This window comes from Giraffa tippelskirchi, chromosome 3 (genome assembly GCF_054371585.1).
Source record: "Giraffa tippelskirchi isolate mGirTip1 chromosome 3, T2T-mGirTip1v1.2.pri, whole genome shotgun sequence".
NCBI classification, from domain to species: domain Eukaryota; kingdom Metazoa; phylum Chordata; class Mammalia; order Artiodactyla; family Giraffidae; genus Giraffa; species Giraffa tippelskirchi.
The window spans coordinates 17,394,008-17,411,121 of NC_137277.1; the positions used below are offsets into that span (position 1 = coordinate 17,394,008).

Sequence of the window (17,114 nt, forward strand, 5' to 3'; positions counted from 1 at the left end):
GAAGCTCCCGAGGAATTCGAGCACTCCTTCAGAAAGAGAAGCCGCCTGGCCCTGCCCTGGGGGCCAGACATGCCTTCCCCCATTCCAGCATTCTGCACAGCCAGCCCGGCCCAGCGCCCGTGCAGCACTCCCCAAGTTTCTACCATGGGGTCTTAGATGGTCCTGAGCAGTCCGGCTGTGAGCCCTACATTCTTGTGGGTAGAGGCTCTTCCCCCTGGGTGCTCCCCACTCACTGAGGATAAGCGAAAGGGGACAAAGCTTTTAAAGGGTTGGATTTGTTGTTTTTTCTTTAAATGTTTATTCTTTTGAAAATCATATTAGTTTCTCCTGAAATTAATTTTTTTTTCCTATAACAAGGGTTGCACAAGATTTTAAGATGAGGCATGCATGAGCCTGTTAACTGCTGCTAATCCAAAGTTATTTTTAAACCCTGTGTAGTAAGAACATTTCTGTGCAGATCTCACCATAGATATGGCACCTAAATCCTAGTTGCCAGGCTGTTCTGAGGATCCAGGAAGCAAGTAACCAACCACTTCCTGTTCTCAGCTCTGTGTCTGCTCACATAGGGCCCAGTGCTGCCATCAGCCCAGATATCACTCTGCCCGCCACCGCAGATCCTCTCCCAGCAGCTCCTGGAGGCTGGGGCTTGACATTCAGATGACGAGCCCCAGGCCCAGAGATGTTAACGCTGGTTGCTCAAGGTCACACAGCCCCCAGTTCATGGATCAGGATCAGAATCCAAACTGTCCAACTCCTGCCCGTGAGCCCACAGAACTGAAACAGGTCCCAGATAATAGTGCCCCAGGTACCAGGCAACAGGTGGCTGAGTGAAGGGAAGCAGGACCATGTTGACTGCTGGGCAGTACTTGGCCAGCAGGTGGTGGGGGCCTGACCAGCCGGCCTGTCCAGCAGAAGCAGTTGATGATGCCACCCCATGGCAATCCCTGCACAGCAGTGCGGGTTCCCATTTTTTAAGAGGCGTTAGAAATCTTGGGTTTTTTTATGGTGCTCAGAGGCTTAGTCATATCCGACTCCTTTGCGACCCCCTGAACTATAGCCCCCCAGGCTCCTCTGTCCATGGAATTTTCCAAGCAAGAATACTGGAATGGGTTGCCATTTCCTCCTGCAGGGGATCTTCCCGACCCAGGGATCAAACCCGTGTCTCCTGCATTGGCAAGCACATTCTTTACCACTGAGCCACCTGGGAAGCCCCATTTTTTATATGGAGTGTTTCAGTTTTTAAATAATGACAACTAATTAATACATGCAGGCCAAATTGCAGCTCAGTCTGTAATCTACAGACAACCCTGGGAGCCAGATCTAGCCATGCCCAGTGGTACACGGTCTGTGTGGCCTCCAGCTCCAGGGGACAGCCTCCAGCAAAGCGCTTTCCCAGACCCGGAGTAAAGTGACTGCCAGGCAAACTGAGATTCTCCTACTCTGAGAGTCACGTGTGATTGACTGCAGAGCCAACGTACAGGTCCCTTTGGTCTCATCCTTGTGGTTAGTGAGCCATTCTGCAGGGTGTCACCAGTCACTGAATAGGGTTGAGTGGGCCCTGAGGGTACTAGCTTACCCTGGCATTGTGTATTTTTGAGTGAAGACTGTTCCAGGCCTCCCCTGAAAGATGCTTGGACTCAGGAGCAGCGTTTGGGGCCTTTCTCTGAAGGCAGACTGATTCAGCCGTGGGTCTGCCAGCCCAGCCATGCTCTGAGGACATACAAACAGACTCTGAACACAGGACCTTAGAGTCACCTTGCCTGCACACTCTCAAGACCAGGAGCATCACCATCTGGCCTCCCCACAGAAACCTTATGTTTCTCAGTAAACCCAGGGGCTGAGCAAGGAGAGCAGTTTCAGGCACCCCAGCACTGCACTGAGTGAAGGACGGAAGGAGCAGCCACTTGTGGTTGGATTTGTGATAAGAAAGAAAAGGTGAAAATCTCAGGGCAAGTGACCTCCGAGAATAGTCAGAGAACAGGGCAGACACACCTGGAGCGTTATATTCTCTTTTCCCCATCTGTGATCTTCACACCTGTATGCAAACCAGGGTCTGAGAATCTGTCCTCACAGGTGGACATCAGGCTCCTAGTGTATCGTAGTGAGATGCAGACCCAGCTCAGAGACTGGCAAACCTGACCCATGGGGACGGAGGCTAGCATGAGCCTGAGGAGGGGCCGTCCTCCGCACCAGACTCACGTGATGATGGGAACATAAGCCATTGGAATGGCTCTGCCCACGCTCTCAGCAGCCACTGTCACAGTAACCTTGTGCAGCAGATGGTGATGGGAACTGCCCAAGGGAGCACCACCAGAGGCTCACTGAGCAGCATGACCAGGACTCTTCCAGCATCCACTGGGGAGCGGGGGGGATCAAAAGGGTCCTGCCCTGTTTGCCAACATCGCATTTGTCCTTTGGCTCTGCACATTACTACTCTTAGGATGGGACTGAATGAGAGAGCCAGGTTCACCAGTGTGCACCACCCTTCAGCATCTTCTGTAATTGCAGCCAGAGAAATCTAAGAACCAGGGTTCTGGTCCAAGAATGGAGCCATGCAGTATCTTGAGTCAGGTGAGCAACTCCAGCTTCCCGCCTTTACTGCTTATTATAACCTGAGACTTTTTAGGACATAGAGTATCTTCTAAACTTTTTGAGAAATATATGGTCAAATAGGAGCTTCCCAGGTGGCACCATGGTAAAGAATCCACCTGCCAAAGCAGGAGATGCAAGAGATGCAGGTTTTGATCCTTGGTCTGGGAAGACCCCCTAGAAGAGAAAATGGCAACCCACTCCAGTATTCCTGCCTGGGAAATGCCATGGACAGAGGAGCCTGGTGGGCTACAGTCCAGTGGGTCGCAAAGAGTCGGATACAACTGAGCGTGTGCCCACAGGCTCACATACACACACACACACACACACACACACACACACACACACACCTGGTCAAATAGATCTTTGTTAGCTTTTTTTTGAAGTTGTTATGATGAAACAACTTTTCCTGCCACTTAGGAAAAAAAACTTGTGTTGAAATAACTTTTAAAACAAAGTAAATACTTTGATGTAGCCAAGTTGGCGTCTACTTCAGTGCTGTTTTTTCTGGGGCCACAGCATGACCGGCACTCTCTCCTACTCCTGGCCAGACTAAGGACTATACATAACATTCACCCCTACATAGACAAAATATATGAAGCAACTGTTTTTAGATGTTGGAAAATAGGTAGCAGAGGACTGTGATTCTTGAAAGAAGGAAGACAAATGCGGCACCTGTCAGGTCCCCCTGGCTTTCTGCCCTAAGGCATTTTCTAGGCTGCAGTCACAGGGAGGGCTCAGTGCCTTCTCTGGTAGAGGAAACAGGAACTGGTGTCTGGGAAAGCAGAGGGGCTGGAAGTTGCAAGAAAGATTCAGGGGGAGGGGGTTGAGGGGGTATGCAGAAGAGAGCTCCAGAAATCCTCATAGGAATTATCTTGAGTCTTTTTACTGTGTCCCAGTTCATTGATGTGCAGAATAAAACTCCACAAATTCAGGCAAAGGGAAGATAAGCCGCTTGTAAGCGTAACCATTTCCAGACCTCTAAGATGGTGGGGAGATAGTCAGTCTCCAACCTTCATTCATTGGAGACCTAGAGAAGTCACACCTTGGTCATAGAGCCAAGTGTCTCTGAAGTGCAGACTCATCTAGACTTACCCTAGAAAAGCTCAAAAACAGTCTTTGAAATGACGAAATGAGAACCTAACTGCCTGTACGATGAAGCTCAACACTTAAAAAGACAAAATTCCAACACAATACCTAAAATGTACAATAGCCAGTTAAAAATTACAAGACTTGTGAAGAAGCAGGAAAATGTGATCCAAAGCCAAGAGGAAAACCATTCAATGGAAAGAGGTCCAGAAATGGCAGAAATGAGGAAACAAGCAAACAAAGACATTAAAATGACTGTTACGACTATATTCAGGTATTTAAAAGAAAACAGTGATAAGAACTGAAACTATAAAAAAGAACCAAACAACACTTCCAGAGATGAAAAATACAGTATTTGATAAGGAAAGCACGTTGGATGGGATTAACAGTAGAATAGAGATAGCAGAAGAAAAAACAAGGAACTTGAAGATGTAGCAATAGAATCAACCCAAAGTGACACACAGAGAGAAAACATAGGGCATAGAGAACAGCTTTGGCAACCTGAAAGGAGCATCCATCAGTGTAACAGAGGGGAGGAAGAGGGGTAGAAAAAGTGTTTGAAGAAATGGTGCCCTTTTCCCCCCTAAATTTGACAAAAACTCCTAACTCACTGATTCAAGAAATGTGTCAACCCCAAGGACCAGGGTAACCACACAGACACAAATTCAACCCAGGGAATATCATAATCAAGTTTCTGAAAATCAGCAATAAAGTAAAATCTTAAAAGCAGTCAAAGAAAAGACACATTACTTGAAGATGAATGAAGATAAAAGTTATGACAGACTTCTCTTCAGAAACGAAAGCTACCAGATGACCAGGGGTCATCGATTGTCTCTAGCTGAAAGAAAAAGGAGCTCACAAAGTAGAGTTCCAGCAAAAACATCCTCCAGAAATGGAGGCAAAATAAAAACGTTCACAGACAGACCAGATAGAATCGCTCACCAGCAGACCTTCACGACAAGAAATAGTAAAGGACATTCTTCAGGCAAAGGAAGTGACGGCAAATGAAACTTGGGGTCATCACAGAGACATACAGAGGCAGCAGGTGAGTTTGTGGGTAAATGATGGAAATAGGCTTACGTTTTTCTTTGGAAGATCACTGGCTGTTTAAAGCACACATGATAACAGTGTATGATGGGGTTTGTGATATGCATACAAGTGAAATGTATGACAAGATGGCATAAATGATGGGAAAGGGAAAAGAAAGTACGCTCTGATCGGGCTCTTATATGTGAACTCGTGTAATACTACTTCAAGGTAGAATGTGATAAGGTTAAAATGTATATACCATAGAGCAACTATTCAAAAACAACAAAACAAAGCACAAAGATATGTAGCTAATAGGGATGTAGTAGAGATAAAATGGGATTAAAAAAAACACAAATTCAAGAGTAGGCAGGAAGAGGCTTCCCTGATGGTCTAGTGGCTAAGACTCTGCGCTCCCAATGCAGGGAGCTCAGATTTGATCCCTGATCAGGGAACTAAATCCCACACACTGCAACTAAAGATCCTACATGCTGAAACTAAAAAAAGATCCTGAATGCCACAATAAATATCCAAGATCCTGCATGCCGCAACTAAGACCCAGCATCACCAAATAACTAAATAAATATTAAAAAACAAGCAAACTATAAAACATCTAGAAGAAATCTTAGGAGATCTTTGTGACTTTGGGATAGACAAAAATTTCTTAGGATAGAAAAAAGTCTCAACCTTAAATGAAAAAAATTTGATGGATTGGGCTTCATCAAAATGTTAAAGTTCTGCTTCTGCAATGACACTCTCAAGAAGGTGAAAAGATAAGCTGGGAGAAAATATTTGAACACATATCAAGGATCTGATGCAGAATATACAAAGAACTTTACAACTCAGTGGTAAATAAATAAACCCAATTTTTAAAATAGTCAAAATACTACAAAAGACACTGCAAAGAAGAAGAGACACAAATGGCCAGCAAGCCCATGAAAGATACTCAGTGTTAGTCATCAGGGACACGCAAATTTAAACCACAGTGAGATGCCACTACACAGTCACCCAGACAACCAAAAGCACAATAATATGTCAATATCAAGTGGTAGCGAACACATGGAGCAGCTGGAACTCACACTGCCTGAGAGAACGCAGGACGGGCAACTGCTTTGGAAAACAGTGTGGCAGTTTCTTAAAAAAAAAAACAAAAAACTTGCAGTTGCTCTCGCCTCCTCAGATGGTCCACACTGTGTCTGTGGAGTGTGTTTCTCTCTAAATAAATTCACTTCTTACCTATCAAAAAGAAAAAAACTTGCTACACGACTCAGCCATTCAGTTCCATGGTAACCATGTAAGAGAAACATCCACGCCCCAAAGGCCTTAACACAAATGTCAGACTGGAAACAACACAAACGTGCATCAACAGATAAATGGAAGAGCAAATTACTGTGTAGCAGTGTGATGTGCTGCTTTTCCATTTATCTGTTGATGGTCAATATAAAGAGTCTGCCTGCCAGTGCAGGAGACGTGGGTTCAGTCCCTGAGTCTGGAAGATCCCCTGGAGAAGGGAATGACAACCCACTCCAGTATTCTTGCCTGGAAAATCCCATGGACAAGAGGAACCTGTCAGGCTACTGTCCATGGGGTTGCAAGAGTTGGACGCAATTGAGCAACAAAACAATATGCTGTACCACTACTTGATAAGCAAAAGAACTACCAGTACATATGACAACAGGAATGAACCTCAGAAACATTTCTTTGATCTCTGGAAGAACCAGACATCAAGCAGTCCCTAGTGTACTCTTTTTTTTTTTTTAATGTTTTTATTTTTGGCTGCACTGGGTCTTTGTTGCTGCATGGGCTTTTGTCTAGGTGCAGCCAGTGGGGGCCACTCTCTAGTTGCAGTGCACGAACTTATTGCGGTGGCTTCTCTTGTGGAGCACAGGCTGCAGAGTGCAAAGGCTTCAGTAGTTGCAGCACGTGGGCTCAGTAGCTGCCCCTCCAAGGCTCTCGAGCTCTGGCTCAATAGTTGTGGGGCATGGGCCTAGCTGATCCCAGATGAGGGATCAAACCTGTGTCTCCTGCATTGACAGGTGGATTCTTCATCTCTGAGCCACCAGGGAAGCCCCCTAGTGTATTCTTTTTATGTGAACGTCTAGAAACGACCCACATAATCAGTAATGACAAAAAGCAGATCAGTGGTTGCTTCTGGCTGGGAATGGGGATGTTTGGGGTTGAAGGAAATGTTCTGTAGACATAGGTGTATAGATTTTATACAACCCATTGAAATGCACCCTTAAAATGGGTGCATTTTATTGTATATAAATTATAGCTCAATAGAAGTAACTAAAAAAAAATAAAAACAGCAAAAGATCTCCTATGTTCAGCGTCACCCAGACAGCAGCTGGGAGCAGCGTGTTCTGGAGAACTCTGGCCTTCTGCTCTCGATGTTCTGTCTCTCTCCTGCTCCATGGTCCCTCCTGATCTTGGTTTCTAGTCTGGGTTATCTGCGTCTCTTCCAGGCAAAATCAAGAAGAGCCAAAGTAGGACAGACACCCAGTGTCAACTTGCCTCACACCACTGCAGATCCTTGCAGAATTCTTGTAATTCATATCAATTTACTCAGGCCCTCTTAATTATCCTCCACTGGGCACTCAGGACTCCTCCAGGAGGTCATTACTGTCGACAGTGCCCTCCCAGCGGGGCCCCAGAGCCTCTTAGAAGGGCCTCAAGAGCCCTTCTGAAGGTGGGAGGGGTGGAAGAGCCTTTGGCATCCTACGCTCATCCCAGCCAGGGTTGTCCTTTCCTGCAAGCCTGCACTTGAGATTTTGTTTGAAGATGTAGTAACCCAACTTTAAAAAAAATAATAATAATAATTTATAGAATCAGTGTATAGAACAAACCCACCCACTTCTGTTTTTGTTTTGTTTTTATCCATAACGGGTTATTTGCTCTCTGGAGAACACTGCACATTTCACACTTTGTGAGGAGAGGGAAGGCCCCCCAGTCCTGATAGCAGAAGCAGCAGTGGGAAGAGCAGCCACCCTCTGGCCACAGACAGCCACGACGGAGCACGTCGGGCTGTGTTCCAGTGAGACTTCATTTTCAAAATAGGGCAGGCTGACTTAGAGTTTTCTTGCGGTTTCCAATACTTTATCCTATTTGCTGGAAGGTCACAGTTGTGCAGGGAAGTGCTCTGTAGTGCGCAGCGGGCTCATCTGTCCACCCTCCTTGCTGAACTTCCTTGGTGGTGGTGGTTTAGCCACTAAGTCCTGTCCAACTCTTGCGACCCCATGGACTGGACTGCTGCCTGCCAGGCTCCTCTGTCTGTGGGATTCTCCAGGCAAGAATACTGGAGTGGGTTGCCATTTCCTCCTCCAGGGGATCTTCCCGACCGACCCAGGGATTGAACCCGGGTCTCGTGCATTACAGGAAGATTCTTTACCAACTGAGCTATGAGGGAAGCACTAACAGTTTGTCTTGTGGTGCTTTTTTCCCTAAGTGGGTGATCCTGATGTCTTCAGACAGTGGCTGTTTCTTCCCTTCAGTGCTTGTAGTCCTGTTTCATTTAATTTCCTTACAGAGCTGGTTGGGGCCCTGAAACCGTGTTAACATGAATGTCATCAGGGGCATCTTGTCTCATTCTCTGACTTGAAGAGATTGAGGCTCATTTTGCACTAAATAAAGTGATTGCTGTGAATTTTTAAATATAACCTCTATCAAGTTAAAATTTTTCCCTTACATTCTTGATTTACCAAGAGTTTTCATCATGAATAAGTGTTAAACCTCATCAGATGTTTTCCTGCATTGATTAAGATAATCATATATATATTTTTTGCTTATTGTGGTGAAATATGGTGGTAGATTTTCTAATATGGAACCCGCCTTGCATTACTGGGATAAACTATACTTGATATATTTTTAATACTAATTTGGCTTGCTAATTTTTATATCTGGGTTTCCCTGGTGGCTCAGAGGGCAAAGTGTCTGCCTGCAATGCGGGAGACCCAGGTTTGATCCCTAGGTAGGGAAGATCCCCTGGAGAAGGAAATGGCAACCCACTCCAGTACTCTTGCCTGGAAAATCCCGTGGACGGAGGAGCCAGGTAGGCTACAGTCCACGGGGTCGCAAAGAGTCGGACACGACTGAGCGACTTCACTTCACTTTAATTTTTATATATATAGTTTTTATATCTACATTTATGAGTTAAATATTCCTGTGATTTTTTTTTTTCTTGGGTTGTCTTTATCTGGTTTGGAAATGTCGATTACCTCATACAATGAGCTCTTTTTCTACTTTTCTGAGTAATTGGAATAAGATAGAAATTGACTATTCCTTGAAATTTGGGTCTCTGAAAATTCAGTAGAACCTCCTATAAAGCCATCTGAGCCACAAGTCTTTGGGGAGGGAAGTTCTTGATCATCATTTCAATTTTCTTAATAATTTTTGGACATTTCAAATGCTTTTTTATGTGTGTGCTGATTTTGGAACTTTCCATTTCATCTAGATTTTATTAACTTACTAGTGAATAGGTGTTTATAACATTCATTTTCACCCAGTTATTCCCCTGCCATGTTCATTTTCTTGCCCTTTTTTTTGATCCATCTTGGCAGAGGTTAATCTTATTAATCTCTGCAGACAGCAGTTTGGGTTCTGCTGATACTCTGTGCTGTTTGTTTTCTTGGAGTTTCCATTTCACCGAATCTTGACTTTAATGCTATGACTTCCTTTTTCTTGTTCCTGAGTTCGTTTTGTTCCTTTCTCTCCAGCTTCTCCCCCTGAAGGCTAGCTCATCTCCTGGTAGTCTTAACTGTTAGTATTTCCAGATAAGTGTATTGGCAGCTGCTTGAGCTATGTCCTACAAATTCTGAGATTCAATTCTAAATATTTTTTGAATTCACCATATGGTTTCCTACATAACTCAAGGATTATTCAGTAATAAGTTAGTGTCCAAGCAGAAGGGATTTGGGGAGATTTTGATTAGGGTTTCTAATTTTATTGTATTAATATTCTATTTGGAATAAATTGAGACTTGCCCTGTGGCCTGAGGGGCTTTCCAGGTGGCAGTAGTGGTAAAGAACCTGCCTACCAGTGCAGGAGACGTAAGAGACGTAGGTTCGATCCCTGGGTCGGGAAGATCCCCTGGAGAGGGAAATGGCAACCCACTCCAGTATTCTTGCCTGGAGAATCCCATGGACAGAAGAACCTGGTGGGCTACAGTCCATGGGACCACAAAGAGTATATGTGGTCTGATTCTGTGTGTGGTCTGTGTTTGGCAAAAAAAGAAAGTGTACTATCTGCCTACTAGTTTAGACATCTCTGTGTCTAATAACTCAAGCGAATTAATTCCGTAGACTAAGTCTTTGCCATCTCTGTATGGGTTTATGATCAATAGGGGTGATTAAAACCTCCACCTACCTATTTTTGGATTATCTACTTTGCCTTGCAGCTCTGTCAGATGTTATTTGGTATGTTTTGAAGTTGTCCCTTCACCAGGACTCAGAGTTCTTCTTTACACCTTATGACTGCTGCTGCTAAGTCGCTTCAATCATGTCCGACACTGTGCGACCCCATAGACGGCGCCGTCCCTGGGATTCTCCAGACAAGAATACTGGAGTGGGTTGCCATTTCCTTCTCCAGTGCATGAAAGGGAAAAGTGAAAGTGAAGTCACTCAGTCGTGTCCGACTCTTAGCCGGACTACATGGACTGTAGCCTACCAGGCTCCTCCGTCCATGGGATTTTCCACGCAAGAGTACTGGAGTGGGGTGCCCTTGCCTTCTCCACACCTTATGACAGTTTGTGCCTAATTTTATTTTGTTTGTTTGTTTTCAAATTTTTTTTTTTTTTTTTAGTTCTACCGGTTTATTGCTACCAACCCATCTCCCTCCACCTTCATACACGCATGCTCAGTCATGTAACCCCATGGACTGCAGCCCACCAGGCTCCTCTGTCCATGGACTTTTCCAGGCAAGAATACTGGAGTGGGTTGCCATTTCCTTTTCCAGGTGTTTTCGATTTTTATGTGTCTTTTTTTGTTTTTGTTTTTGGCCACACCACCACAAGTCATGTGAGGTCTTAGTTCCCTGACTGGCCCCCTGCAGTGGAAACACAGAGTCCTAACCACTAGACCACCAGGGAATTCCCTCTCTTTTGTTTTAAATGGGTTTAAAACATCTTTACACAACATCTTGTTGAATCTTGTTTGTTTGTTTTGAATAAATCCAATTTGAGAATTTTTCTTCATTCATGAATTTAACTCATTTATCTATTGGGCTTAATTCTCCATGTCATTTATTTCTTATGTGTTTACTTTATTTCTGTTTATTTTTTCTACATTCCTACCTTTCATCGGAGAAATCAAATTTCCTTCTGCTGCATTGTAAGTTCAGAGAAGGCAATGGCACCCCACTCCAGTACTCTTGCCTGGAAAATCCCATGGACGGAGGAGCCTGGTGGGCTGCAGTCCAGGGGGTCGCTAAGAGTCGGACACGACTGAGCGACTTCACTTTCACTTTTCACTTTCATGCATTGGAAAAGGAAATGGCAACCCACTCCAGTGTTCTTGCCTGGAGAATCCCAGGGACGGGGGAGCCTGGTGGGCTGCCGTCTATGGGGTCACACAGAGTCTGCCACGACTGAAGTGACTTAGCAGCACCAGCATTATAAGTTACACATTCTACTTTTGCCCAAGGATAATCTCACTCACTCACACGTGTTCACGCAGCCCTATTGATTTCTCACACTTGTTACCACTTCTGCACTTCCCCTCCATAGGCTTGTTCTTTACGCACTCCCTTTCTCCCCACATCTGGCCATCCCACCCCCATCACAGCCACAATGTCTGGAATTCTCATTTTGGGTTGTTGTGGGTTTGTATAGGTTTGATTTCCGTATTTCTCAGGTGTCCGGCAGCTTCTTCTATATTTGTTTTTCTCCATATGTAAGCACTTTTCCCAAGAGTATTCTCAGTGTTGCTCCTTGGACAGAACCAGAATTTTTATCCCACTTGTTTGAGAAACCCTCCTGCCTGCATCCCTGTAGGGATTTTAAAGTTTGTGTTTAACAGAGTTCAGTACAAAGATGTGGAAGTTTATGTGTAAGTTTAGCATATCCAAATTATGTCCTCCATTAACATCCTATAAGAATGCCATTCATTCTTCAAGTGGGCACAGTAACAATGAAACATTCTGGGAAATGAGGGATTTGTTTTATCTATTTATTCTTATTTTTGGCTACGCTGGGCCTTCTGGGTCTTGGTTGCTGCACATGGGCTTTCTCTAGTTACGGCGACCAGGCGCTACTCTCTAGTTCAGGTGTGCAGGCTTCTCATCGCAGTGGCTTGCTTCTTTCGTTGCAGAGCACAGGCTCTAAGGTGCACAGGCTGCAGTTGTGGAGGTGTATCAGTTTAGTTGCTCCGAGGTGGGATCTTCCCTGACCAGGGATTGAACTAGTGTTCCTTTCATTACAAGGCAGGTTCTTAACTACTGGACCACCAGGGAAGCCCAGCATTTGCTTTTTAACTTGGGAAAGATGGTGAAAGATTTTCTGGGCTTTGCATATGTGGCTGTCGTCACCAGGCTTCTTTTGATTCAAAGGTTCGACCATGAGTGCTTTTGGTACCATCACACACACTACTCTGTTTATATCTGAGTTTAAAATAGAGAGCCAGTTACAATCCTGAACTACAGATGTCACACACGAGTGAGCAGGAGATCTCGTAGCATAAAATTCTGTTCAGCTTTCCATGGACCCTGTGGAAAGGATGGGTTTCAGGATTCACTCTGCGACCAGGGCTGAGCCTTCTTTGGTCCACATGGGGACTGAGGGAACCGTGAAGAAAAAAGCTCAGCCATCCACAGAAGGAGCGCCTGATTCATGGCTTGGGACACAGGTCGGGCATTCAGAGCTCCACGGGCGCCCTGCTCTTGGCAGTGCTTGAGGAAGGCCTGACAGAGGGACAAGAGCTGTGTTCTCACCTCCAGCCCAGAGGCTGCAGGTTGACCATCCTGGCCTTTTGCCCTCAGCCCAGCTGCACCACCTCTGTGGCAGGCCGGGGGGCCCCATATATAGGCCCAGGCATGAGGTGGATGTGTGTCCAGGAAGCTTCGCTAAGAGCCGGGCCTGGCACCGAGGCAGCACTCAGCACATGCCATGCTTGTGTTCACATGGTCAGTTGTTCTGGGGCCCAGGCCCCTGGAGATGCCTCCTGGCCTCCTCGCCAGCCTCAGGCCCCCCACTTGAGCTGAAATCAGACAGGGAGCAGCAGGGAAGCTGTGGGCAGCTACTGGGCACACAGTAGGTCTGCGCAAAGCTCACTCCCAGCCCTGAGTGCTGTGTGCCTGCCCTGCAGGGCATGTCTGTCCTGGACAAGGAGTGAGGGGATTGGGAGGGGGTTCCCAAAGCAGCCCACAGGGTCCTCAGGGTCATCGCCTGGGGCCTGTGCTTGGGGCTACTGTGCTTGGGGCCAATTGGCAGCCCTCCCGAGGGGGCGCATTTCTATGGAAAGGAAGAGCGTTGCCTCACTCACAGCGTCCCCCCTGCCAAGAGGAGCAGAGGGCAGCCCCTCGAGGCATGTGTACTGCCAGTCTGCACTCTGGCTAGGTGCAGAGGTGGGTTGCCCCTCCATGGGAGGGCCCTAGGATTCTTGGGTTCCTGGTCTGACCTACTGAGGGGCAGAGCCTCCATGAGCCCCTGTGAAAGTATACCTTTTAATGAATGTCACCTTGTTCATCTGGTTTTCACTGTTTGATCTCTATGCAAAGAAGTGTGTTAGTCGCTCAGTCACGTCTGACTCTTTGCGACCCTGCCAGGCTCCTCTGTCCATGGGATTCTCCAGGCAAGAATACTGGAGTGGGTTGCCATTCCCTTCTCCACGGGATCTTCCTGACCCAGGAATCGAACCCAGGTCTCCTGCATTGCAAGGGGATTCTTTCCCATCTGAGCCACCAGGAAAGCCCCTCTATGAAAAGAAGGCAGATCAACATCCAACCTCCACCCCTTATGCCTGTCTGTGCCCTCCCTGCTGTCCCCACACTACCTTACAGAGGACACAAGTTGTCTGGGTACAGCCTGGGCACTCAGCTCCCCCAATCCAGGCAGCCCCGCTGCCCTCCACCCTCCAAGTAGGGGAACCAACCAGGCTTGGAGGCTCAGCCACTGCTTTCCGCCGTTTTCCCGGCCCCAGCCCCCACCGTCCTGACCTCTGTCCTGGTGCTGTTTCTCCCTCCCCCACTTCGCCCCTGCACCCATGAGCCTGCCCCCTCTGTCCACCCACCCATCGTAGCCTTTCCCAGCCCCTCTCCTCTGAGGAGCTGGGCCTCAGACAGGGCCCGAGAGGGGGTAGGGTCACGACGGAGGCAGTGCCGGCTCTCCTCTGCCACAGAGCATTTTCCCTCTAAGTCCCCTGCCTGAGGTACTTCCCGAAGCCTAAGATGGGAGCCGCACTGAGGGGCGCTAGCAGACAGTCCTGGGCAAGCCCAGAACCAGCGAGGATGTACCCCCAAAAATGATGGTAAGAAGGAGCAATTAGGGGTTGGCGTCAGGCATTACCTTCAGGAAGTGGCGGGGAGGAGTGGTGATACTGGTCTGTTAACCAGGTCTGTCTGGTCAGCACCCAGCCCACGGCTGGGAGTGGCCCCAGGGCCCTGAGGATCTGGCATTTCCTGCCTGTCCCTCCTCCACCCTGCTGAAGGGAGTCAAGCCTAGAAGTATCAGCCCAGAGCCTCTGCACCAGGGGCCTGCAGCAGCTCCCAGGCAGGCAGGGCTGCTCAGGACAGGCTCGGGGGTCCATGCCACCCACCATCCACACCCCTCATACTCTGAAGGGTTGGGTCTCTATCCCACAGGATTTGGGGCGGGGAGTATAACAGAATCTAACTTTTAACCACGGATTCACAAGGACGCCGAGGGTGAGGAGCCCTAGGGGTATGATTCCCCCAACTTGAGAAATGTGGAACTTGGGGACTCAGGGGGCTCCCAGGGAAGCAGAAGAGAGTCTCAGCAGAAGCGAGGGTCCATCAGCACACAGAAGTGCTTACCCCAGAGAGGGAAGGCCCGGCAGGACCAGCAGAGACTGAAGTGAGCCTGAGGAGGTCCTGTCCCTTGTGGCCAAGGCTACAACTGGGGCCTGAGTCTTGAGCAGCATCCCAGCTCCACAGAAGGTTCTGGAGAACCAGGGCAGACATGGCTCCATATCCCCTTTCTCAGGAGCTCAGGGAGTGCCTTTCCAAATGCCCTTAGAGGCCTGGCGTGCCTGTGCGCAGAGCCACCCTGATGGGCAGGCAGATGGGAAGACAACTGAGAAGGGAGCTGGGCAGCAGCTCCAAGCCGCAGAGAGCTGGGCCCCTTACAGGCCCCTGTGCTCAGAAAGCCCCGGGAGGCCCCAGAACAAGAGACTAACCCTCCTCCCCCCGGGGCACTGGTCCATGAGACGTGCCAGGCTCCAGGTCAGTAAGGGGCCAGGAGGGTCATGGGGAAGACCACCCACTAAAAGGGCAGGCCCACAACCCCTTCGACTCAGTCAGCCCCTGCTGGGCCCCCATCCTGCCCCTAGGTTCATACTGGGAGGTCTTGGGCATTTCACTGAACCTTCCCAAAGGCTGGGGCTGTACCAGCAACCCGTAGGAGGTGAGTGCTATGCCCCTAAATGTCCCTGAAGCCTCATCAGAGCCCAGAGCAGAAAGAGAGCAGAACAGGTCAGGAGAGGAGGAGAAGGCAGAGAGCACCATGGGGGCCTCGCTTCCACACCCCAGCCCCTGGTCTGAGTGAGGGCATAGATCACTCAAGCAGAGACCACCGCTCAAGCACAGGAAGTATCCTAAGGCAAGCAGGCCTGACATGTTCAGCTTCATGCCTGAGCCAGGACTGCCATGCCCTGGACGCCTGTCCTGGAGAAGCCAGTCACCCCCTCAGGGTGACTTTGCAGGGAGAGGGACAGAAACCAGTGCCCTGCAAGGCTGTCTATGCCATCCTCTCAGCTCAGAGGCCCTGCCCCTAGACAAACAGGTGGGTCTGCCTGGCCTGTGCTTCCAGCAGAAACATTGGAACCACCTGCCTGGCATCCAGCTAAACTAGCAATCAGCTCCTAACTGCTGGCCCCAGGGAGCTCGGCCTCCCAAGCAAAGGTCTCGGGCCCTAGGCTGGCCCTTCTCCCTACGCCTTGTCCCCCAGGCAGACAATGGGATGGACTCAGGTCATGCCCACGAACCCTTGAAGGGGCTGGTCCCTCAAGTTGTAGGGAGGGACCCCCAGCATCGCAGTGGTCAGGCTCCTGACCCTGACCCTCCCCAGTGGCAATGGCCTTCCAGAAGGAAACCAAGTTAGCAGGACAGGGCTGACCAGAGATCCCTTTATAAGCACTTGTAAAGGCATCTAGGGTGAGAAGGTCTCTGTGTAGAGAGGAAGAATTCACCTGGGGTTGAAGAACCAAAGACATGGGCACTTTCTCAATGAGGGAGAAGCAGCCATGGCCACAGGAAGTGAAGGGAAACCTGGGGACATCCAGGGACCCACATCCTCACCCTGCTCCAGGACCTGGCGCTGGGAGGCAGGGTGCAGGGGGAGAGCAGGACCTGGCTCAGCTTTGGGTCTGAGGGCACAGGGGGAGGCCACTGGATGTGACCCCTGAAGCCTCCAGGAAAGGAGAAGCAACTCCAGACGTCTCCAGAGGCCAGAGGAGCAGGAAGAGCACAAGATGAGAGAGGGGACCGGGGCCTGGGTGCCCCTGGCCAGCGCCCAGCTCATGGTGCTGGAGTCACTGGAAGGAGCCTGGCTCACAGCCCTTTGTGTGCTTTCCAAGTCCCGGCCTTTCCCGTCACCCAGCTCCATGCCAACCCTGTTCTTTCCCTCCAGAGGCTGTGCAGCTGCTCTGCTGGCCTTTCCCCAGATTGGAATCTGGGCCAGGTTGGTCCCTGTCGTCCACCTGTACAGCACATAGCCATGTGTGGGGCGGACCCCTCCAGACCGCTCAGCGTCATGCCTCCAGGCCCAGGGTGGTGGGCTCGGTGACACTGGGCAGATGGTGTGCATCCCTGAAGCGTGTCTCATGTGTGAGATGCCGGTACCAGGCAGCCAGGCCCCACCTATCCTGTCTTGACGCCCTGTGTCAGCGTTCTTTTATTTTTTACATTTTATTTTTTTGGCTGAGCCACATGGCATGCGGGATCGCAACCCCGACCAGGGATTGATCTCATGCCCCTTGCATTGGAAGCACAGCATCTTAACCACTGCGTTCTCTTTTAGCGCAGACCGTCCTGGAGCTCCAGACCCTGGCCCTGCATGCTGGGCCAGCCCAGGAAGGAGAGCTGCTGCTGAGCTTGCATCGTCTCACCACTGCTTTTTATTTTTTTCATTTTTTATTTATTTTTATACAGTTTTTAAAGGTTATGCTCCATTTACAGTTATTACAAAATACTATCCATATTCCACATGTTGTACAATACAGTCTTGTAGCCTCACAATTGCTTTT

General features: G+C 48.7%; 1 protein-coding gene across 11 annotated transcripts in view; it reads left to right on the top strand.

The window, feature by feature from the left end:
- CCDC57 (coiled-coil domain containing 57) overlaps window positions 1–17,114 on the top strand; it is a 109,892-nt gene that overhangs the window by 91,570 nt on the left and 1,208 nt on the right. Inside the window, exon 19 of one of the 11 annotated variants that reach the window (XM_081576967.1) lies at window positions 2,509–2,571. The exons of 9 other annotated variants lie outside the window; for them this stretch is intronic. In XM_081576967.1, the coding sequence (XP_081433093.1) occupies window positions 2,509–2,522 (14 nt within the window). In that variant the 3' untranslated portion in view covers window positions 2,523–2,571. Of the gene's footprint in view, window positions 1–2,508; window positions 2,572–10,096; window positions 10,527–17,114 lie in introns of those variants that run through there. One more of the 11 variants, XM_081576963.1, reaches the window with a different exon arrangement.